The sequence below is a fragment of the Pteropus alecto genome, unplaced genomic scaffold (assembly GCF_000325575.1).
Source record: "Pteropus alecto unplaced genomic scaffold, ASM32557v1 scaffold13, whole genome shotgun sequence".
Classification (NCBI taxonomy): domain Eukaryota; kingdom Metazoa; phylum Chordata; class Mammalia; order Chiroptera; family Pteropodidae; genus Pteropus; species Pteropus alecto.
In genome coordinates, this window is record NW_006434373.1 from 10,171,259 (window position 1) to 10,197,409 (window position 26,151).

At 34.1% G+C, this 26,151-nt stretch overlaps 1 protein-coding gene across 2 annotated transcripts in view; it reads right to left on the reverse strand.

Annotated features, from left to right (window-relative positions):
• Positions 1-26,151, reverse strand: part of PCCA (propionyl-CoA carboxylase subunit alpha) — a 337,827-nt gene that overhangs the window by 141,043 nt on the left and 170,633 nt on the right. For both annotated transcript variants that reach the window (XM_015587373.2, XM_015587371.2), the window contains exons 15-18: positions 24,902-24,970; positions 23,296-23,371; positions 11,562-11,672; positions 4,135-4,243 (exon numbers count right to left, since the gene is read on the reverse strand). In XM_015587373.2, coding sequence (XP_015442859.1) covers positions 4,135-4,243; positions 11,562-11,672; positions 23,296-23,371; positions 24,902-24,970 — 365 coding nt within the window. The remainder of the gene's footprint in view (positions 1-4,134; positions 4,244-11,561; positions 11,673-23,295; positions 23,372-24,901; positions 24,971-26,151) is intronic.

Below are 26,151 nucleotides of genomic sequence, written 5' to 3' on the forward strand. Positions count from 1 at the left end.
TCCTCACCTAGACAACAACTATACTGACAGAATCTGTCTCATAACTATTTTGGAATTCTGGAATCCAGCGGAGGGCTTGCAACTTTCAGGGGAAGAACTGGATGGCAAAATACAGCCAATTTCAGCTCTGAGCACTGTAGCAGCTACCCATTACCCCACCCCAGGTTTATGGTAGATAGCTGTACACTTATTCTTGAAGCTTACACACAGCTGTGAAAGCTAGAGTAGGCAAAAAGGACCCTGTCCTTCAAATAGAGGGGATCTGTGCTCTAATTGCTGCTTCTGATCACAGAGGTGAAGACAAAGAGATAGGTAGCCATTTTTATTGCACCACCCACATTGTTGCAAGCCCTTCTCCATCTGGTTGAAGAGACTGCCAAAAGATTTAAAGGGCCAGTGCCCCCTTCCTCCTTCTTTCCTTTCTTGTTTTTTCCCCTTTCAAGAGCCAGACATTAACTACTAAGACATTTAAAAACAACTGCATACATGAAGAAATTAGAAAGTGACTACACACCCAAGGAAAGGTTCAGAAAAGACCTGAGAAAACTTAATGTTTACACCTTAGGCTGATATGTGGCACAGAGACATCCTACGACAATCAAATAAATTAATTAAAAAAGTAATAACAACAAACAAATAGTAAAACCTGAGGAAGGAAAAGAATCTGATTTCCAGAGCTACCATATTATTGGATTTAAATGTCCAGTGTTCAACAACAACAACAAAAAATCACAAGTCATACAAAGAAATGGGAAAGTATGGTCTATTCAAAATCGACAGAATACTTCTCTGAAAAAGACCAAATGACAGATATACAAGACAAAGACTTTAAAATAACTGCTCAAAGAACTAAAGGAAGACAGAGAAGGTCAAGAAAACAATGTGTAAATAAAACGAAAATAGCAATAAAAAGATAGAAAACCTAAAAATAAATGAAAAAAAATTCTGAAGCTGAAACATATAGTAATTGAAATGAAATACTCACTAGAGGAATTTCAAAGGCAGAACTGAGCAAGCAGAGAAACAATCAGCCAACCTGAAGACAGGACAATAGAAATTATCAAGTCTAAAGAACAGGGGAAAAAAAGACTGAAGTAAACAGAGCCTAAGGGACCTGTGGGATACCATCAAGCCGACAGACACATGCATTGTGAGAGTCCCAGAAAACAGAGGGAGAAAGAGCCAGAGAAAATATTCAAAGAAATAATGGCTCAAAAATTCCCAAATTTGATGATAGATATGAAGATGAACATCCAAGAAGTTCAATGAACTCCAAGAACGAGAACCCAGAGATGCACACCAAGACACATCAGACTTTCAAAAGACAAAGACAAAGAAAGAATCTTGAAAGCAGCAAGAGAGAAGTGAGTCATCATATACAAGGGATTCTCGATAAGATTATCAGTAAATATCTCATAAGAAACCTTAGAGGCCAGAGGCAATAGACTGATATATTCAAAGTGCTAAAAGAAAAAAAGAACTGTCGACCAAGAATCCAAAACCCAACAAAACGATCCTTCAAAAGTGAAGGTGAAATTAAGACATTCCCAGGTGAACAAAGGCTGAGGGAGTTTGTGACCAATAGACCTGCCCTGCAAGAACTGCTCAAGGCAGTTGTGCAGGTTGAAATAAAATGACACTAGACAGTACACCAAGAAAACACATGAAAAAATAAATATCTCAGAGATAAATACATTGATGGTTATAAAAGCTAGTAATAACAGAGTCTAACTCCATTTTTTTTCTCAACATGATTTAAGAGACTAATACATTTTAAAAAACAATAACGAGACTAAGGGCTAATATTATCATAACTAGTCTGAACTCTACATTTTGTTTTCTACATAATTTAAGAGACTAATCCACACCGGCCTTTCTTAGAAATTTCAAGTAAATGAAATCGCACATTATATAGTCTTCTTTAACTGTTTTATTTTTCTTAGCATGATTTTCTTTTCAGATTTATGCATGCGGATGCATGTATCATTACTTCATTACTTTTTATTGCTAAATAGTATTCTATTGTATGGATATAACACATTTATTTAAACACTCACCATTTGATCTACATTATTCTAATGGGTGTGTAGTGGTGTAGCCCTATGATTTTTATTTGTGTTTCTCTAATGACTGATGACGTTGACCAGCTTTTTCATGAACTTATTTGCCATTCACATAACTTCTCTGATAAAGAGTCTATGACAAATCTTTGGTGTCTTTTAAAGGGCAAAGGCTTACTTTACATATGCTTCGAATTCTCTGTAACAAATAAAAAATATGTTTCCAAAGACTAGGAAATAAAAAAATTATATAGTTATAACATAATATTAAGTTTTAATAGAATTGAAACTATATTCTACATATGATTCTAATTATGTGTATATACGTACATGTATGCATATTTAAAATCATACATATATACACACAACAAAATACATACCTAGAAGGGAACATGTCAAAATGTTAAAAGTGGCTATTAAAGAGTTTGTGGAATTATAGGTAATTTTTATTCTTTTCCTTTTAAACCTGCAGATTTTTACCAATGAAGTCAGCACTCTCTAAAAAGAACTTGAATACATTTCTTAAAGGTGAAAGTTCACCATTAGCTACACCCAAGACTTCTAAAATAAGCAAGGTCCAAATAACACCTGAAGGTCAAGGAATCAAGATATGAATACTGTATTTACCAAAAGAATAAAAAATAATACAAGGTATGGTTCTGGTATTAAAGCAAAACCTAGACTCTTTCCTATACACACATCCGTCCTAAACAACACTGTCCAACAGAGCTTGATGGAAATAAAACTGCGACGATAGAAAGGTTCTTCCCAAAACAATAGCCACTAACCATAGTACAGTAGTGGCTACGGAGCACTGGGAATAGCAATGCGGCTAGTGACTACACTGATATTGACACTGAAATATGACTGAGAAACTAAGTTTTTAATTTAATTTTAATTCGAATAGGCACATATAGCTAGTGGTTACCACACTGGAGAGCACAACTGGGTGGTGGGAGGTGGGGGGGCCAGATTCATGTCTCTATTGACCGTTTTCCTCTTCCTCCCAGTCATTTAGTAATTTACTGATATTCTATGTTCTCTAATCTTTCCTTAGATAGATATCTACTGAATTGTCACTTTAAAAAAAAAAGGATAGTTGATTAAGCTTCCTGTACTTCCTCTTGAGAATGAGAACAAATGAAGAGTACCGGTTACTCCAAGATTTTCTGAGTAAAACCACATTAGCCATTAAAATATAGCCTAAACCCAATTTGGTTTTTCTTCTAATTCATCAGGGGTAATGTGACTTTCTGATCTGTGCTCTTCAGAGCTGCTTGGTCACCTGCCATCTTTTTTTCTTTATCTTTATTATTCTTCTTGTGGGAAAGCAAAAGGAAAAAAAACAAGTTGAAATAACACAATTTTATCAACAGTATCACTGTAGCAAGTAATGAATTATATCTGCTAAAGGAGGATTACTCTACCAAGTACATAGACATTCATAATAAATAATCCTGTCACTAAGAAGCATTAATATCGCAATGATTTTCTTTTATTTGCCCTTGCATAAAACATGTTCTCCCTTCCCCTTAGGTTACTGGGAACCTAAAAGGTACACTTAGGGCTCACAAATAACTTACTCAACATGGTTTTAATTCCATCTTATATCTTACTTATATCAAATGAGTTTCATATATATATATATAAGTGTATATATATATATATATACACACACACACACACACACACACACACACACACACATTTAACTGCTAAAATTCACTCCTAAATTTTAGTACTTTAATACTCTCAAAACTTTTTTCAATATTAACAAAGTAATAAGACAAATAATAAACACAAATTACTTGAACAGATTTCCTATAAGGTTTCAGAATATCTCCTTACTTCTAATAATATCCAAATTAAAGGAGCCAACATCCTTTCTTACTTTTGGAATTCAAAAAACTTCATTTGAAAATAAAAGCAACATCATTTTTAAGCACTGCGACTTTATTATAATTTCTAAACGCTCATAAGTTCCAGAAATGAGATGAGATCTTTCGCTAGCTATTTACTATGTAAATTATGTATTTTTTGGCTTATTTATTCTGTTTTAAATGATATAACATACCTTGAATTTCCATGTTCTTGAAAATGTTGTGCTCTTAACTGGGATGCCACAAATAATGAGGATGCTATTGCCAATAAGTGGTTTCTCTCATTCTCTGTTAACTTGTGTCCTGAGGAAAATTAATTAGCCAATCGGTCACATATAGAAATGTTAACATCTATGCTTCTATCTTTTAAAATTATTAGGCATTCAAACAAGTATTTTATCAAATATCAATTATGAAGCTAGTATATCAGGCACTGGAGACTGCAGCGGGAACAGGAGGGAACAGCATTGTTTAAATAAGACAAAAACCCCTGCTCACTGGAAGTTTATAGTCTAATTTGGAAAAAAATATATATATATATATTAAACATGCACAGAAAATGATTACAAATAAGAAACAATACAGAGATCTCTAGTAAAACCAACGCTCCTCACATCTGCTTCTCATCACTCCCTAGCCCCAGTTTTACTTCTAAGGAGAGAGAATAAAGGACAAGTAGAAAACAAGTGTTGTGGTCAAGGACACTGGCTAGGCCACATTTTGTAGTATGAAGGATTAAAAAATAATAAAGGTGTGATACTCTTGCATGCAGTCAGGGTTTGAATCCCAATTGACCAGTCAACCAATCGATCTCTCTCTCCCTCTTTAATTCCTACCAAAATATAGCTTTACTTGGAGGCAGTGGTCTAGCCTAACAAGGCCTAGGAAGAGACCCCGGTCCAGCTGAATGTTTGGGAATCTGTTCTATTTGCATAATTCCTCAAGAAGAGTGTGAATCAAGGCAAGATGTGATACTCCAGGGTCGTCTACAGTCATACCACCCTGAACGCACCCGATCTCGTCTGATACTCCAGGGTCTGCAGGTTAATCCCCCTGAGAGCTGTGTAATCTCAGCACAATTTCTAACACTATTTATTTACCACAGTGCTATACACAGATAATGGAGTATTAAATGGTATACAGCACAGCCAATTTGAATGCTCGGTTATCAGCAGTAAGATACTACTTGTACACGTCACAAAAGAAAAAAAATCAAGTAAATTTATTTGAAAGAAATAAATTAGAACATTATGTCTAAAAAAATCACTCAAAATAGAAATAATTTAAAATATTCATAATTAGAATATAAATACTTTCCAGATTTGCAGCGCATTTTTCTTCATGAAACTGAAGGGAAGGGAAAGCCACAAAAATCTATCCCTATTTAAGACAACCCTAGAAGCTCCATAAACTGTAACACCAATGTGGGATTGATCACCTGGTTCTGGGAATTCAGTCACAGGCCCCTCGAGGGTCTGATAAACCACACTCATAGGCTTGGAAACATTCCTGATTTCTCCCAACACTTAAGCAGTAATGAAAACATCCCAATTCCATAATTAATTACCTTCTATGAGGATTAAAGAAATTTGGTCTGTCTTCTCAAAACATAGTCTACGAGAACAGTTCTCAAAGTATGACCTGGGGATTACTGGGAGTCCCCAAGAGCACTTTTGTGGTCTGCAAGATCAAAATTATTTTTATAATAATGCTGATTTATTTGCTTTTTTCTCTCATTTTTTCAGGAGTCTACCATGGAGGTTCCCTGATCCAAGAGATATAGGACAGGTGATGACATCATTGCTCTTGTGTCAACATATAACAAATTACTATTACTTTGAAAATGAATCAATAAATATTTTTAAAGTTCCTAAGTTTTAATTTATAATATGGAAAATATTAATAATATACCCACGAAACCTCTTTGGAGTATAAAGAGGACAAGTACTTCTTAAACTTTGCTGTGCATCAGAATCACAGATTCCTGTGCTGCACCTGCAGACACTGACTGGTGGTTAAGTCTGGGGTGTGGAACAAGAATGCATTTCTAACAAGCTCCAGCATGATGCTGATGCTGCAGGTTCATAGATCTCACTTTGAATAGAACTGTTTTAGACTCATGTTTATCAAACTTTGTAATATAAACCACTCAGTATTTCTCATGTGTGTGTGTACAAGGTCATGATGTAGAATATATTTTGTAGTGGTCCACAGTCAAATAGTCACTTCTCTAGAAACATCTGCACATCATTCATCAGCAGAGAAAAAGGCAATACATTATGGGAATCCCATGAACTGCAAGATGCTGAATCAGTGTTTCATTTTGTCTAATAAGTTGTTAGCTGTACTGATTCAGACAATACTGAGAAAGGAGGTTCCCAAATAAAATCCACCATCATTCATCACATCTCACATGCAAATTGATACAAATCAACTGTAATCTTTTCATTGATACTGGAGCTGATTCTCAAATTTTACCAAAGACTGTTTCTCAATAAATTTGTCCGAAAGAGTGCTGAAGACTTGTTTACTTCTACAATTTAACTAAATTACTTTGTACAATTTAAGAATCTCTCAAGTAATTTTAACAGAGATCATCTACTTCATCCTCCATGGAGTGTGGATGTGTCCTTTACAGCACAGTTTAACAGATGTTATCTAGGATCTACACAACTCTTCCAATAATAGGACACTGACAAACTCTTTCAAGAATTTCTAAATCATTACACAGCTCTCATACTGAGTCAGACTATTTCTTTGTGACTTCCATTCAAGTGGGGAACAAGGGCTGCAGGGGAAGGTAGAGTTACCACATTCAGTATGTCCATGTTCACTCAGTCTTCTGTCCAACTATGTCTGGTGTCCCCCGGTACAGAGAGTATGTTTTACTCTCTACAGAGAAGGATCTCAAAGCTTTTGCCAGGATGGAGGACAGAAAGTCACCCTGCTCTGAGAGTGAGGGAGGGGAGAAGGAGATTTAAGACGAATAGTACTACCTTTAGGGATTTCCCAAGGTATCCCAAACTAATAATTACCGAGACTTCTTAGGGGTTCCACAGTGATAATGAGCTATTTCTCAGTTTTTCATATTGTCAGCTTAAGATTCAACTTTCTAAGGTTTCTAAGTCAATTAAGAATCATCTTACACTGTAAGTGCTGATATGAATAAAGGATACACATATATGCTGTTATATGCATTAAATTATGTTCTGCAAAGATACATATGAACCTGGTGGTTAACGGTGGTTACCTTTGGGGAAAGTGACTAGAGACCAGAGAGGATAAGAACCATACTGATGTACAAACATTTTTTTAAAAAGCATACAAGTAACAGAGATAATCTAGAGATGGGATTTTTTTTTTTTCTTTTCATAATACTTCTCTGGGTGTAATAAATGTCGTCTTAAAATTTTTTTGAAAATCATTTTCCAGCTTTTCATTTTTCAAAATTCTATCTCCTCTCTTTATGGGCTTGTGTCTTTATAAAACTCAATCTAGTGTTGGGGGGCGGGGGGAAATGTGTATATTTAAGCTATAATCTTTACTTTAAATTGGTTAAAGTACTTTCTTCAGAAATTTCCTCAGACAGGGTATGTAGTGATGTTTCTTAATCTTTATTTAAAAGCATCTCTTTTCACATTGACAAATGAAGGATACCTTGGCTGGATATAGTATTCTTGGGCCAAGTTCTTTCCTATGAAAGAGATATTTAAGACTTCCTAATTTTCAGTTTATAGAGTCTTAAGATGATCTCATTCTACACGTTCTTTGCATATGACTTGTATTTTTTTCTTCTTAGAAGTTTTAACAAGTTTTATTTGTTCTTGATATGCCTAGTGGTGTTACTTATTAAGCCTGCCTGAAACTCAGTGAATCCAACATAATATTGTATGCCATTATAATTGAGAAATAATTTTTAATTTTTTAATTAAAATTTACCTTTGTCTTTTCTTTTCATGAAACTTCTATTATGTACATGTAAAGTCTCTTGGATCTTCCTTCCATGTTTATTTCGCACATGACTATTCTCTTTATCTTTTTGCTATGTATTTTGAAATACTTCTTCCATTTATTCCTTTGGGTCACTAATTTGGTTCTTAACAATAACCATCCTTCCTTTCATTTTGCTGAAATATTTTATTTTTAAACATCAGTTTTTACTTCATCAGAGTCTTTCTCCTCTAATTAATATTCTTATGCTTTCTTCCTATTTTTCAATTATTTGGATACCATATCAGCAGTTCTAAAACTGAGCATTGCCTGTCCTCTGGCATTCGTCTAGGTCTTTCTCTCTTGATGGGTAATCCTTTTCCTTTGTACACTGATGGCTCTGTTTGTTCTCAACAGTCAGCTCAAAGGGTTAGAAGGAAGTTCCCTGGTAAATGTTTACCAACCAATTGGGGTACAGGAGCAGCATTTGTCAATCTCCTTATGGTAAGAACTTTCTCCAAGGCTGATTTCAAACTACCAACATCATATCAAAAAGAATGGATTAGGATGAGATGCACATAGTGGCACTCCAGGGGCAGTATGATGGCCCTACAGCCTATGAAATAGAGTTCCTGGAGAGGTGTTTCAATAGTGTAAGGCTACCTTGTCCTTGAAGCCATCCTTGATTCCCTAAATCAGAACTGGTTTCTTTATTCTCAGTTCTCAAGGTACTTTGCTTATATCTTCCCTTAGCACTTATTTTATTCTGTCCTATAATCAGTCCTTTACATGTTTATCTCTCTTGCGATGTAAGCTCCTTAAAAGCAGAGAAAATACACTATTCATTTTTTATTTTCTTCTAGAGCCTATATCAATTATTTGTCAAATGACTTTAATGACTGAATTATTAAAAGCAACACTTCAGTCCATATATTTTAGTGCCACTTATAAAGGTAAAGAAATATTTGACTAAATTCAATGGGAAAAAGTACAATGATATATTTCTTATGTTGAATCGAATTTTTGTAAAAATTCTGCAACTTTTCAGAAGAGAAAGATAATTCTGATCATTTCTTTTGATGGAGCTGGTGCTTGTAGTGTGTTAAGGCAACAGAGAAATAAGCTCAAGATGTTCATTACAGGCCAACTGAAATTATAGTTCTTAACGTATCTTCTTCATTTTCCTTTTATTTCAGAATCAAAATACCTTGTTCCCCATGTTCCATTTATTTTTCTGAATCAAAGGAAAATAGCTTTCCAATCTTAGAATCTAATAAATTGACAAGAACAACAAATCCTTGTGTATCCTATTTTTAAATTTTAGATACAGTCATTTCAAAATTCAGTCTAAGAACCTTCAGTAACACTGTCCTAGTCTACAAATAAACTTGAGATAATAAACATATATAACAGAAAATTTTAATGCGGTCATAAAAATAGGCACTTGCCTATGCATCATGCCTAGGATATCTGGACAGATGGGAAGCAGATGGGTAATCCCAAAGGGGCAAAATGACCCAGCCTCAAACATATGGAGAAGATCCTGGATTAACTTCAGTTGCCACTTCCTGCTGCTCTTTCAGGCACATATATCAAACAATCAAAATGATACAGTTTAATATATTTAAGACTTGCTCTGGGGCAAAATGAGTAATCTGAAGAAGAAGATCAGAAGATAGCAACCATTTAGAGAAGAACTGACATGAAAGTAATATGAAGGAATAAAATAAGAGGTAGACATGAAGAATGGTAAATATGTGTGCATTTTTAAAGTCCTTACAGGCATTATGATGACATATCGCACACTCTGAAAATTTCTGTGATTTATGACTTTGAATCCTAGCACAAATGAATGAGTATTGAAAGGGAAGTTGAAAACTCTAAGTTCAATTTTTTTGTTTTGTTATATTATTGGTTATTTAGCCTTAATCTCTCTGTGTTTTGGCTTCCTCACATGTAAAATGAAGGCTAAGGTTAAAAATTGCTAAAGGCCCCTCTAATAACTTACAAATAAGAATTTTACAAGTGTGTTCTTGCATAAGCTAAGAAACAGAATTATAGTGTTGTTGCTGATAATTCTCTACCAAAAAAAGCAATGTAATATATTAAATTTATCACAGAATATTGCAATATTATGTTTTAGGTACATTTCTGAATTCCATTAAGAATTTGGGACATTTTCTATTACTGCTAAATGTATAGCACACAGTAATCAACTCCAATTAGAATTTTAAATGCCCCATTATCTTCTCTATGGTGATGCGATATAATATCATATATGTATATATACAAATGTGTGTATGTATATGTAAATACCCACGCACGCATACGTTTGTTCTAAATGTTCCCTGAAGTTTTGGTCTGTTGTCTCCTCTGCCTACTGTTTCACGTCGTATCACCTTCACAGACACATTAGGCAGGCCAACATAAAAGCATATGGAAATCCTGATTGAACTTTGAAATGACTGTGTCTAAAATTTAAAAATAGGATAAATAAGAATTTGTGTATTTGCTAGGGATACAATAAAGAGTAACAACACAAGTGGTCCCTGGCTTCACGAAAACAATGGATATTAATGAAATAATCACACAAATATAAAACTGCAACCATATTAAGATTGTATATTTTTAAATTTAAAAGTTCAGGAAAAATAGCCTGATGATTCATTAGTCTTTAACTTTTCCAAATACAAACATTTCATTTTCCTTGGTACTAATAATAAAACCCAGTAACACTAAAGTTTTGAAAGAAGAATCAAATCAGTAATCTTTAATCTTATGAAAACTCTGCATTGTAAATTCTGAAGAAATTGCTTTGTAAATGTATTCAATAGTTCGACTACATGAAGTTGACCTGAATCTATATACTGCTTCCAAAATCACTAAGTCGTTTTATATACTAAAACACTTTAAAATGGATATAAAGAACAATTGACATTTGTGAGGGAATATCTAATCTTCATATATCCCCAAGTTCATTAGAAATATATGTAGACACTTCTGGCTTTCACCTACATAACATTGCTATTAAGTCTCGCATAAGTCCTGTTTCTTAATATCACATTAACCGTGTTTTCAATGCTCACTAAATGGTTTTCCCTGTCTCTCACCTGATGAGCAATTTTCTACTACCTGGAAACAATCACTGATAACTTTACAGTACTAAATTTCACATTCCACTGATTATTTTATTCAAAATTCATTTTTTCAGCATAAAAATGATGATCTTCTTAGACATACTCATTTTCATTAATAGGAATACCATCTGGTATTCTGAAATTTTCCATGCTAATTTTCATAAATATACAGTTTTAATTATTAAAGAAGAGTTCCTGCATACACCCTACACATATACCTGCATATATCAGCAGGGACTATAAATCTGAATCAACTTTCAGAAACTAGAAAATCAAGTAGGCTAATGCTCTGGCTCTGTTTTCTTCAAAACTGGACTAGGACAACATTCTACATAGTTTAATTCCCTACCCAGCAAAATGACAGATTATTACACATTCATTAATCACTGGTGAATACTCATAATCATGAATGTCAATAGTCTAGGATATTCTAAGTATGTTAATAAAGTACAATATAGGCCAAAGGCCTTAATTTCAAAACGGAAAAAAGTATATATTATAATAAAGTACAAAAAATAACTTTAATACACTAAAATACTTCGATGCATACAAACCTTTAAAGCCATCAGGATATACATCAGAAAGAAATTTAGTGTTCATGTCTCCTTTTATAAAGCGTGAGTTGATTATCACCTCTCGAAGTAACGCAATATTATGAGTAACACCTAAAAATAAAATGATATCAGATTGAGCTGGAGAACAATAAGTCAGTTAAAAATCTAATTCTCATTATCAGGAGGAATTTATCATCAGTGTCCTATAACCGCAAAAACAGTAAAATATTATTCATCTCCTTCACTTCAAGTAATAACAAAACATATCTGAACTTGAGACAGCAATAAAACTAAATGTAAACTTAAGACGGTGATTGCTAAGTTAATTCAATGAGGAAATAAATGTCTTTTCACTAAATGGTAGAACAACTAGATATTTATTTTAGGAAAAAAAGGAAATGAACCTCAACCCTAACTTGCAATCACACACAAAAATTAACTCAAGTTAAATCACAAACCTTAATGTAAAACCTAAAAATGTAAGACATATTGTAAAACAATATAGGAGAAAAATCTGTTATCAAGAGGTAGGCAACAGATTCTTAGTGCAAAAAAACCATGAACCATAAAAATATCAATAAACTGTACTTCATCAAAATGTAAAAGTCTGCTCTTCAAAGAATGTATTTAAGAAAAATGAAATGGCAAACCACAGGCTGAAAGAAAACATTCACAACACACATATCAAAGAACATGTATCTAGAATATATAAAAATACTCACAATACAATAATAAGATGACAAACAAACCAAGTAAAAAAAATAGGCAAATATCTAGACAGACATTCACAAAAGATACACGAATGGCCAGTAAGCACAAGAAAAGATGTTCAACATCATTGCTGCTAAAGAAATACAAGATACCTCCAAACACCAATTTAAGTGGCTAAAAATTAAAAGACAGATAATACCGATTGATGATGAGCTGTGGAACAAAAGGAACTGTTATACACTCTGGTGGGAATATAAATTGATACATCCACTTTGCAACTGTTTGGAACTTTTTTAAAAAAAATTAAACATATACTCACTATATGATTCAGACAATACACTCTCAAGTATTTACCCAAGTTAAAATAAAACCATATGCCTATATAGCCACTTAGGCACAAAGGTTAATAGCTTTGTTTGCAACAGTCAAAAACTAGAAACAATCTAAATTAACAAAATGTGGTTTGTCCATAAAATGAAGTTCTGCATAGTAGTGAAAAGAAATGAATCGCTCATACATGCAAGGATGAATCTTAAATTTATTATGCTGAGTTAAAGACCAAAAAGAATACATACTATATTGAGCCCATTAGTATACAATTTTAGAAAATGCAAAACAACCTACAGTGACAGAAAGATCATGTGGTTGGTTGCATGGGGACAGGGCCGTAGAGAAGGTGGATGATTATAAAGGCCATCAGGAAACTTTTGAAGGTGACAGAAATGTTCACTATGTTGACTGTGGTGATGATTTTACAGGTGTATATATGTCAAAACTCATCAAATTAAGTATTTTAATATGAGAAGTTTATTATATATCAAAGGAAGGGAAGAGGAGGAGAGCTTGTGATCTAATAGAAAAAACTGAGCCTCGTATACAAAGTCTATTACAAAGTAAAGTTCAAAGAGGTAATATCCACAAGAGGGACAGGAATGGTATCAGGAGAGTTCTATGATACAGAAAGACTTTATGAAGGGTGTTTTTGATCTTGGTCATGTAGACTACAAAGATATTAAGTAGGAGTAAAGTAAAAGGTAGCGTGAAGAGGCATTTCAGATGCAGGGAAAGCAGGAATTAGAATCGGGTTTTTCCACAAAAGCATGACAGAGCTGAAGCTGAAGTAAAACAGAGAGGTTTATTAATTCCTTCCAGCTTCTTTAGCCCACTTCTGTATAGTTCTAATCTGTATCATCATGCTGTGTAACAAACCTAGAAAGCCTGATTTGAACTTGCTATTCAAGTCTCATAGAATCCTCACTTTTACAAGAATATCTCAGGTTCAAGTATCAGGTCTACCTCTCACCTTGGATAAACTATTTAAGCTCTCAAAGTTTTAGATTTCTCATTTGTAAAGTGGTGATAATAGAACCTATTTTGTATGACTGTCATGAGCTACAAATGGGATAAGGCTTACTGCAATGCAAGGCACTCAAGAAGGTGCATTTTCATCATTGTGCTCATTATTACCCCTTTATATGAGAACAAATATATAGAAGACAATATATTTTGCCTACCACCTATTTTTGTAAATAAAGTTTTACTGTAACACTGCAGTTTTACAAATGGTTGTTTTCATGCTACAACACTGGAGCCAAGTTGCTGCAGCAGAGGCCTTGTAACCCACAAAGTCTAAATATTTAATCTCTGGCACTTTACTGAAAAAGCTTCCAACATTTGCTATGAGGTTTTAACAATGTCAATATTCTGAGCAAATTAATCTATATCTATCAACATTTATTCTACACCTTCTACTCATGCCGCAACTAGGTATCACAGGAAGAAAAATGAGTATAGTATCTGCTTTTGGAGAACTTTCAGTAAGCAGTGATAAAATTTAAAAACTACAAGGAAATAGAAAACTTAAAAAATAAGAAAATTGTGATCCAGAGAGAATGAATAATTTATCTAAATTTAGTATAATATAAATGATAATAGTAATATACATTTTTAAAAGTTTAAATACAGAAGTATATTGTGACAGACTGTTGGTTTTCCCTAAAATATCTTTTCATTTTTCCACAGTAATAGAGTCTTAGCTGAACAAAAGACCACCCAGACAACGACACCATTTTCATGTCTTTCTTGTAGCTAGACATGACAAGCTAATTCCTAGACAAGAGATTGTAAGTCAAAGTGATATATCCAGCTCCAGAATCACTTACTTTAAAAAAAAAAAAAAAAGAACTGCTTGTTTGGGCTTCCTTTTCTTCTCTCTTCCTATGAGCTTCCTGAGATGGCAGGAACTCAGATTGGCAATGCAGATGAAATGGAGCAAGATGGGTGTGTGTCTTTATCTCCCAGAATTACCACAGAACACTGACTTGCCCCATCAGCATGAACTAGCCAGACTGTTACATGACAAGTAAATAAACTTCTTTCTTATTGATACCTCTGTATTTAAGACTCTTTCTTACAGCAGGTTTATCCTGTATCCTAATGTATACGTATGGGGAAGAAGGGCATATCTTTACAATATGACTTCTTATGTCTAAGCCAACCAATGTTAACAATCTAATATACCCTTCTAGGCATTCTTCTATGCATTTCTTTGTAATAGACCATACTCAGCAACCACATGAAAAATCCTGAGCATCTCTGTTCTCAGAAGACACTATGTGCCTAAAATTTTATAAAATCCAATTTTCAGTCTATTCAAATTATTTTTGAATAGTTTCAAAACTATTCAAAACATTTCAAGAAACTGAAAACATTTCAAGAAAGTTCCAAAATTCAAATATTAATATTATTCCTTTAGCTACAAACATTCCATGGAAGAAGTTACTGCATATAGACAATAATTGAATAAACATCTTTTATAGCACATGCCCAGGAGAAATCCAGAGATCCTGACCTTGCTCTGTGGATAATGACTCAGCCCATAGTCAATAACTAATGTCTCTAAGGGCTTTTTAAATGTTTATTTGTATGGGGAAAGTATCAGAAGGTATAAGAAACTTCTGATGAAACCAATACACCTCACAAAATCATTACAAAACTACGACATTTGCCTATATTATATTTGGGTAGACAAAAATAACGAGCAATTGAAGGCAAAATGCTAGGATGCTTAGAAAGACAAAATAGGTAGGCATGAATTTAATAAAATTCTTTCAAGATTCCCTGAAAGAGGTCAGGCTATTAAAGGTAAATGAATCCCTTTACCATATATTTTACAAACACAAAACTAAAGCACTTTTGAAGAATAAAAGGGTGATGGCTTGCCAAAGAGATGGATAGATATAGGAAATGAGAGATGTGGTATTCCAGGAAAAGCAAAGTATTTGGGACCTACATAAATTTTCCTGGCTTGGAAAGAAAATAAAGATGCAGAAGGACACAAATAAAGGTAATATTAGGAAGAATTTTCATTGTTGTAAAAAGCAAATGGATACCACCAGGTGTTTCTATGAAGAGGCTGAAAGGACATCATGGCCAAAGTGTATGTGCAAAGCAGAGAACAGGGTGCCTGAAAAGTCAAACGGGGCATCCAAGGTCTGATAGCCATGCAAAGATTTTACTTTACCTTAAGAGCAACCAGAAGGGTTGAAACAGGGTAGATAGGACTAGATATGTACATTCCAGGAATCGTTCAAGCTGCTACTAGAACTAGGATTGGGGAGGGGCAAGAGTGAAGATGGGAAAAACCATTAGCTGACAAGTGCAGGAGACATGTTGAAAAATAACAAGGCTTCAGAACACAGCTGGAGTACGGACAATACAGAAGGGGAAAAGAAGGTAAACTTGAGATTTAGGAAGCAGACAGGGCTTGGTGATTTAGTGGATATCAAGAATGGGGGAGATGAGTCAAGTACAACACCCAAACTTCTGGCTTCGCAACATGATAGAAGATGCCGTTTACAGAAAAGGAACAAATTGAGAGGCAAAGTTTGGGGCACATTACATTTGAGATGCTTACAAGGTAAGATTGATGATGTCTAAATGATGAGAAGAACAAGCAGATTAGAATGCACACACATCAGACTATAGAAGTCACGGAGGTGGACATCCACACCAACGTAACCAAAACAAAAGGGAAACAAATGCAAAACAAAATCAACAATATGTAAATTATTCGTGTATAATTTACAGAAAAAAATGAAAGTTAGAATATCAAGGTACAGCTGTAATTTTATTTCCCAAAAAACGGTGTTCTTATGTGCAAATTAACAATTCAGAATGTTTTGAATTATAAGTAAATTATAAGTAAATAACTTAGAAAGGCAATCTATCAGGATTTTAATCCTTCCCTCTTCCAGTCAAAGACAATACTGTAATCTTTATATACTTCATATTTCGTATTTAACCTTACTGGCTTTCTTGTTACAGGCTAGTACTGGTATAAATTTTCTTGCTCTCTGTGTGGCCAATGCCAAACAGTTGGCATCAGGCTCTGTCATCAGTAAAATACAACATAGCTTTCAGAAATAGTTATTGATCATTTGAACAAAACTAAGATTATTTTCTGATGCCGAGTGATTAATTTGTGACTGATGACACACAAATAATTTAAATGTATGCATTGTTACAGGATAAATGATATGTTGTAGTTTTCTTCCATTTTGAAAAAGACGTGCTGATTTTAGAAAATGCAACTCAAAAGAATTAAAAGTAAATATTAACTTGCATTTGGATATCAATGAACAGAGCCACGGAAGCACACAAATAAATCATGAGCTTTTAAAAATCTTTCTACTTGAATAGTAAATACAGCATGAAAATACATACTTTTATCTTGGTAAATGATATTTCGGGAATAAAATTAATACACAAAATCATTTTATCTTTAATGCTCTCTGAATAAAATATTACATATTACTATGCAAAATCAGATCATTATCTGTTTTTCTTTCCTAAGGAAAATCAGGTAAAGTAATGGCTAATGGCAGACAACCAAAATAAATCAAGGTGCCTCAACTGCTCCAAAAACTACTGTACATTAATCAAAAAATTATTTTATGCCTAAAAGCTCAAAGATTAAATAGGAAAAAAAAAATCATTCAATTGCTCAAACACATCCTACAATTTTAAAACTTACCATTTTGTACTTAGTTTACTTTCTTTCCATGTTCCAGGAAAGACAATGCTGTTTAAATTGACCCTCGTTCAAACAGTAAGCAAATAGTAGAGGTACTCTCTGAGACTTAGGTTATAACTTTAACGCTATTATTAATCACATACTCATAAAAATTATGACTCTGAGTTTTAGACTAGGAATTGAGGATGACCTCTGCCAAAGTTCATGAGGTCCCATCTGTAAGGGAAATCACGACCAGCACACACAAGACAGGACCCCTAGGAGCGGCTTTCTCCTGACTACCTGCTGCTTCCAAAACACTGGCCAGACATTAGCTCCACATACTGCCAGGATCAAACAGGGGCCAAAAGCCACTGCTTATTTCATGGGGACACAGAAATTAACTTTAACCAAATTACATTTTTCCTCTAAAGAGTCTTTAACTTAACAAAAGCTTACAATTAGCTCAGGAAAAACAAATTCATATTTAAACAACTAAGTAGTTATCGAACTGGACAGTAAATTGTCCTTTTCTGTCCTTCATACTTTTTAAATCCCTTTATCCTTTAGAATTAGTCAGATGAATGATATATAAGTACAAATTGCAAATGCATCTGTTTTTATTCCTTAAATGTTAGCACTGGGGAGGGTAGGTGCATGCTCTTTGCCTATTTTTAAAACTTTTTATTTTAAAATAATTACAGAAAATTCACAAAAATACAAAAAAATTACTACATATTCTTTACCAGATTCTCCAAATGTTAACATTGTTACCTCATTTTAACTCTCTTCCCAACACACTCATTTTTTTTTCTTAAACATTTGAGGGTAAGTTGCAGACAAGATGGACTTAACCTCTAAATAGAGTATATTTCCTAAAACCAAGAGAAGTCTCTTATGTAATCAAAGTACAATGACCAAATGTGAAATAACATTGATAACAGTTTCACTGTCTAATCTAGGACTTTATTCAAATTTCACCAATTGTCCCATTTATGACTTTCACTATAAAAGAAAAACATTTTTTTCTGGTCCAGGACCTAATCCAGGATGACACACTGCATTTAGTTGTCATGTATCCTTAGTTTCCTTTGATCTGAATAAGTTGATCCACTTTCCTTTGTATTTATTGACCTTGACACTTTTGAAGAGTACAAGCCATTTATTTTGTACACTGTCTTTCAGTTTGGTTTGTCTAATGTTTTCTCATGATTATATTCAGGTTTTACATTCTTGGCAAGAATGTCACAGAAACAACATGCTCTTTTCAGTGTATTATATCAAGAGGCACATGATGTTAATCTGTTTCCGTTACCAATGATGTTCATTTTGATCATTTGGGTAAGTTACTAGGTTTCTCAATTCTAAAGGTACTACTTTCCCATTATAATTAAAAATCATGAGTTGATATAGATATCTCCAATTTCGATTCAACACCACAGGCTTCATTCTATCCTTATCCATTCCCAATCTATAACTCCTTTCTCTGACACTGAGAAACTTGGCTCTTCTTATCCACAATACATGTATTTATTTCCACAGTCCCTGAAAGTACATAAACTGGTTTCGGAACTGCTAACACATGAACTAGGAAAAACAAACCTATTAACTAGAGTTTAATATTTGTTTATGTATATAGTCTTTAGTTTGAGGTATCTAGTCAAAGTACTGTTAAAGTTATTTAGGTTAGCTTTTTTTCTCTCTCCTTCAGCATGATTATATCATTCACTTAGTTACGTCCATTTCTTTCTGTTTGGTTTCCACTTTGAGTGTTTTCCCCAGAACATCAGTGATTCTATTTACTTATTTTGAAATATTCATATGGATTCAAAAGTTAGAATTATACAAATGTATAATCAAAGAAGTCTCTCCCCTTCAGGCCGTGTATTTTGTTCCCCATCCCCCAATCGTTTCCACCAGGTTCTCGTTCCACCTCCTGTAGGAACGCTATCTTATTAGTTCCGGTCTTGGGTATATGTGTGTGTTTCCACAGATGAGCAGATACATGTATATATTCTTATTTCCCCTTGTCATCCTCTAATATCTATTCTATTCTCCCTTCGCTTCATAAGAGAAATGCTACTTTTTAGCTTTGTATTAGGACACCTTGATATCAACTATATTTCCCATCTTCCCAGCAGCTAGATGTGACCATATGACTAAACACCAACAGGATGGAAGCAGAAATAAAATGTCTTCTAGATTATGCCCTAAAAACAAAGTGAACTCCCCGGCCACCTCCCTGCTGAGGCCTAATGATTGACTATGAAAGCAGCCACTTTAGATCCCAAAATGAAAGCCAAACCATCTGCTTTGAATGCAAGAGTCATCCTACCGGTCCCTGACAACTTCCTTTCTGGACTATTACATGGGAGAAAAATTAAACTAACTTTCTTAGGTCAATTTTTTTATTCTTTGTTCTAGCTGCTTAGACTATAGGCTAACTATGAAGGTCCTCAGCTGGGGAGAGGATGGTACATCAGTAGGAAAAAAGAGAGCATGAGAGAAACTGGTATAAATCAAGGGTCCACAGAAGTCCGTTGGAAGACACTAAAGGGTTTTAAGCAGGGAAGTGATAACTGGGTTTATACTGTCCATATTGAAGAATGGATTGGTGCAGGTAAAGAATATTTATAGAGAAGTCATTCAGGAAGTGATATGTACTAGTCTATGATATAGACAGTAGTAGCATGGGACAGCAGGGCCAAAGAAAATAGAATTAGAAGTTATTTTGATGAAGTGTACAGACCCAGCCCCCTCAGAATACCTTTGAGACCACTTTTTTGAGCCCAAGTGCTCACCCTTCTTACAGAGTATTTCAGGGACTCTTCCTTCATCACCAGAAGTACAAGCTTTTCTGGCCATCCCTCACCCTCAGAACTTCAGCTAACCCAACTATCCCCACCTCCATAAAACACTTCCTCCCTCTTTTCCAAGCCCTTCCACCTCTGAGATTGCCACTCCATCGTCAATCAGTCTACTGTAGGTTCATTATCTTCATAGAACACTTCATCCATCTCCTTGCTTCACCTGAAAACCTCAATACCCTCAGGAACTTACTTCTCCAGCAAACCTCACATAACTCGTTGTGATCTACTGCCATTTTCAGAATGTTATCTCCTTGAAGAAACTTGTTTTCTTAAGATTTAATTTATCTGGTCACAAAATCACCTCCAATTCACTATCACCTATCAACATCCTTACTGCAACCCAATATTCACTACAGAATTTGTTACCTGACTCATGACCTTCCTACTGACCCTAACTCAAGTGCCCTGTGTGGATGACCCATGCAACATCCTTACCACTGAATTCTTAGGATCTCATTTCAAATAATCACATCTTCTACTTTAGTTACCTAGTCCAATACTCACACCCAAAATCATCTATTAAATGCATCACATTCAAAATCACCAATTCAAAATAAACCGCTTTCCAACTTTAACCCTATATTTCTAGCTCACTTCCCAAGTGCCTTGACCAAATCAATATTAAAACTCCAATCTAGAATAAGAGACATTCTATAAGAAAATTACCCTGGACTCTTCTAAAATGTTAATGATACGAAATACAAAGATGGCAAGATAATCAAGAGACATAACCAAAACAACATGTAAACTCCATGGACCATGGGTAGGATCAAAAAAGATTTAAAAAGACACTTTGAGGCATAACTGGGGAAACTTGAATATGGAAAGTACCTTGAATGATATTATGAGACATCTGTTCATTTTCTTTGGTGTGATCATGGTATCGTGGTTTTGTAGGAACGTTATCTTACCCTTCAGATTCACGCTGAAGTATTTAGGTGTGATGTGTCATGATATCTGCAACTTTCTTTAAAACAGTTCAGGGAAAAAACAGAGGAGCAAAGGGAGAGAGAAAGAGGAGGAAGAAGATTGAGGAGGAAGAAGGAAAAGGCAAAGAAAGTGAGAAAGAGAGAGATGGAGAAAAAAAGCTAATGTAGAAAAGTTTAACAGTTAATCTAGGTGAAGAGTGTACAGGTGTGCAATGTACTAGTCATTCAACTTTTCTCTAAGTTTCAATATGCCGACAATAAAATGTCTGGAGGCAATTTATCAATAAAAAACCCTCTCTGATAAATCTTTTGAGGTAAAACATATTCATATACACATACGTACACACACACATTTGTTTCAATCTGATGTGTATACAACATCTTTGTGCTCTTCCAAACACAACTAAAAACATTTTAGGAAGGGAAGGTGGTTTACACTAATGAGACTGTACTACACATTATTCTTCAAATTGCTTTTCTAATTTAACAACACATATGGACATGCCTTCAAGTGAAAACTGCATAGTATTTTATAGTGAAGGTGCACAGTAATTTACTCAATCATTCATCAATTTGGTAGACACTGTGGTTGGTCAGGATTTTGGCTACTACAAACCACACGCTGTTGTAAATGTCCTTTTAAACATCATCTCACAATTCAGTCTTTATCTCTACAGCGTAGATTCCTGAAAACTGAACAGCTAGGTCAAAGGGTATGTACTTTTATTTTAACATCTAATGCCAGATTGTTTTCCCAAAAGGTAATAGCAAGTCACACTCCAAAAATGACTGAGTGTGCCCATCTCTTATTTCACCTACAAAGTAAGTTACCAGTCTTTTAAAAAATGCTGCCACTCTGGGGCATTGTTTAAAGGAAGCTAAAATGAGGTACTCTCAACAGAGTCAGGCTTGAGTCCTAAATCAGTACTCATAACACTTTCAAAGGACCAAAAAGAGAGAGGCAAGAAAAGAAAGATAACCTCACCGCATTTGAATTCTCGCTATACTTTTTCACTCCACTATTAAGGCACCTACCAATTTATAATGATTATCTTTATGTATTTTCCATTCCAAGTTTACTAGAAACTCCTTGAAATAGGAATGGTTATCAATCATTAATTCATTCAACAAATATTAATCACCTACCATGTGTTAGGCACTGCTAAGCACTTGTAATACACAAGTAAACAAGATAAACACCATCATTGACCTGATATACCTAAGATTCTTATGGGATAATCCAACATTTAGCAACTAATTACACAACTAATTCTTTAATTACAGTTATGGTAAATGCTTTTGAGAAGCAGTAGAACAGGGTACAATGAAAGCATATAATCCAGCACACAGAACTGGGAACGACCTAAAATGGGGTTTCAATACTGTTTATATATGATCTTTCCCATGCTATTTATTCATAATTCAAATGAACTTATATTTTACAGTTTAAATTTGATACTAAAGTCTGTTCTTCTGAAATTGATGATAATTAATTTGGGTTAAAATAAAATGATCTTTTCATTACTAATGGAAAGTTGTTAATAACATTTAGAATACAATTTATTCCTTAAGGGGAATATAACTTTGTAGTAATTATATAAATGTAATGGCTGCTCCTAATTCAGTTATCACTACATACCTTAAAGACTTGTAGAATCACACATTGTTAGGTATTAGAAATATCTTGTACGTACATGAGGTAACAAAATTGTATTTGCTAGAAAATATTCTATAATTTGCTCTCTAATTCATAGAAGCAAAGAGCTATTCCCTCTACACCCAAGTTTGTCAAGTGTAGGCCACTGTATTTTATATCTCCATATATTTTCAAGTATCATACTTCAAAAATCCAAACACAATAACATAGTAAATTTGCTGTCAAACTGCACTGACCAATGGTTCTGAAGTCTTCAGAATAAAGAACCATTTTACATATAATATCTACCTATAAAATACTAAATGCTCACCTAGGAAAGATCATAAAACATAAGTTTAATTAAATAAGATATATATGTAAAGTATAGAATGACTAAAGCAAATAAAATACATATTTTTAATTGGTATGTCAGTTTAATTAACCCAAGCTATTCTTATTTCATTTAAACACATAGTAAGCAAACATATCAAATTTGCTAAACAGTAAGTCTTCGAGCTGTTTTCTAGAACTGGACACCATGTATGGAAACAGGACTGCAAATGTCTGTTTTTACCTCGAATAACATAATTATCAAGTGCATCTTCCATTCTCTTCAGTGCTTCAGTTCTATCAGAACCATACGTGATTAGCTAAACGCAAACAAAAAAAGATTTCTATAGATACATATATCAATCTATGCACAAAACAATTCATCCTAGTGAAAATTAAAATATTTCAAAACAGATTTCCCAAAATATCTTTTCAAGTTTCACAGTGGTTCAGTTGTTAATAAAAAGCATGTAACTTAAGATTTTTCTAAGTAAATTATTAGAATATTAGAATCAGACTTTTCTCCTACATTTCACAGTAAAGACTTATTCAAGATTTTTAAAAATGTAACAAAAACAAGCATAAAAACATTTAAAAGGGAAGATATCAAAATGTGAGCATCTGGGCTGGTGGAAGATTAGGCAAGATTTGTTTTCTCGTTCCCTATTTTTCCATAGTTTCCATGTTTGACACCCTGAAGAGCTAAGGTTTACAAATAACATAGCACAGAATAAAAGGGTTCTTGTCCTAGAAAACAGAAAGGTCTTACTGTTCTATGACTTTTGTGCCTATTTATATGTATCTTATACAAATTATCAGTAAAATAAGACCCTAATTATTCATGAAAGCATTTTCTGGTTATTACTTTAGTCAGTTTGTAGTTTGCAATTATTTTAGTACATTTTATTAGCTCTTCAATATCAAGCTAGTTTGAAAATTAATTTGCATGCCATTTTTCTGTACAGAAATGTATTTATCTAAAAATGAAATCATGTCTATTAAAATCGATCTACAATTTTTTGTATTTTTATTTTCAAATTAAATAGTGTTTCCCTAACAAACAAAATACCTGAAGTTCATTTTAACAATATGAGTATGAAAACAAGTGAAGAAAAGAAAAATTAAAAATGATTTGTTTATACTGCAACTACATAACAAGGTACAATTAGGGTAAACCCATCTTGAGAAACAGGGTTTTTGGTTAAAAAAAAATAATTCTTCAATGCAGGTCTAAAACTTCAGGAAAAATAGGATTTTTCTAAAGAAAACCCATAGTTTTAACTCCTGCAGTCAGAATTTTACATTTTATAAGATCTTAGAATCTAAAGATTTGAAAAGATTTAAAGGTCTAAGGAGAGTTGTTCATTCATTGCAGAAAATCCAATTTCAAAAAAAAGTGAGCAGAAAGATATCTTCTACTCATATAATTTTAGCTATGTCAATTCCACATGAGTACTTAGTGATTTCTAAAATTTGAAAAGGTAAAAACATACACAGCCTGCCATTCATTACTTTTATCAAAGGCAATTTTCAGGAATGACCCAAAAAAACCTTAATTCCTTCTCACTGCAAGGCGCTGCCTTGGTGCCATTGGTTAGATAAGGCTGTTAGGGGGTGGGAGTCGCAGGTGCAGTCTGATTGGATTGGAGAGGAGGGAGAGTATCGAACTAACATGTTGAAATTTCTCTCGAAAGAAAATCGGTTCTGCTTTCCCTTTTCCATCAGTACATAAGCACTTATTCAATTATATCACATGATTCATATAAAGGACCAATTTCAGACTTTTTAATTAAATACATCCATTGCCTTTTCAGAAGAAAACTGAAAGATCATTAAGAAATGGAACTAACTTTTGAAATCATTGGATCATAATAAATGCTAATATCACTTCCTGGTTGGATGCCACTATCAACCCGGACCTAGAAGAAAGAAAAAAATGAAATTAACTTCATATTGTACAGATATTTTTCTAACAACAAATTTAATTTCCATGGAGCAAACAGATGGATAATTTCAATCTCGAATAACATTTCAGCTTCCGGAAAATCTAAAAACAATCTAAAAAATTATAGAGACCCAATTATCTTGATCTGTTAATATGCAGCACAACATATTTTTTGTTATCTCACTAAATGAAGGAACTAAGAAACGGGGGTGGGGGGGCCCGGGGGGCAGCCTTTATACATCACTATCCCGGGATGCGTTTGTAGCTATTTGATGGTGCCTCCAACTGAAGCATAGCATGAATGATGCCCCTTCTAATCACACTCCCCACTGTACCCTTCTGAGAGTTGCAACGAGGACCCCGTCAAGCCAATGCGGCAGGACTCGGGAGCTCTGCTCATCAACTCCATAGGAACACTGGTCTTGTGGCTTTCATGTCTGTAACACTTTCCTTTTTTGCTTCACCCTCTCAACTGTAAAACACTTTTTTTCTGTTACTGTTAGTCCCCTGAGACTTTAATGTTTACACAGCTTTTCTCATGGCTTTGCTTTGTAAGGACACAGCCCCAATTAGAGTTCTGATTTTGCGATTTTCATGGGGAAAAAAAATAGCACAAGTTCAAAATATTCTTTTGAAGAGCCTGATTGCTGTTAACCAGCCAACAAGTTAGTTAGTACATTGCTGATTCTTGTTTTCATCTCCCAGTTTGATACCAGCAATAAGGCACAGAGGTTAGCCATGTAAAACTTTTAAAATGAGCAATTGCCGAGGATGCAATATTTATTAAATTATTGTGCCTAAGTTTTGGAATCTGAAGTATTTAAAAGCTAATCAAAATACTTAAGACTGTCAAGCATGTCCTAGGGGTCTTGAGGATGGAAGAATTCAATCGAAGCTGCTAGAACAGCAGGACTTTGATGCCCAACATTGTAAAGGGGTGGGAAGAGAAGAGCGGAAGCTCACGTAGCTCTTCACCTGTGGGAAGAAGCCTTCCTAATAAACAGCAGCTCATCTGTCTGCAGCAAGGCAGAAAAAGGTCAACTCAGCGGCTGTTAGGCCTTTAATATTTTAATTTAGGCAATTATCAAGGGACCACATGTAGAACCTCTTGTCTAGAATATCCACATGAGGGTATGATGATGGCTTTATTATACA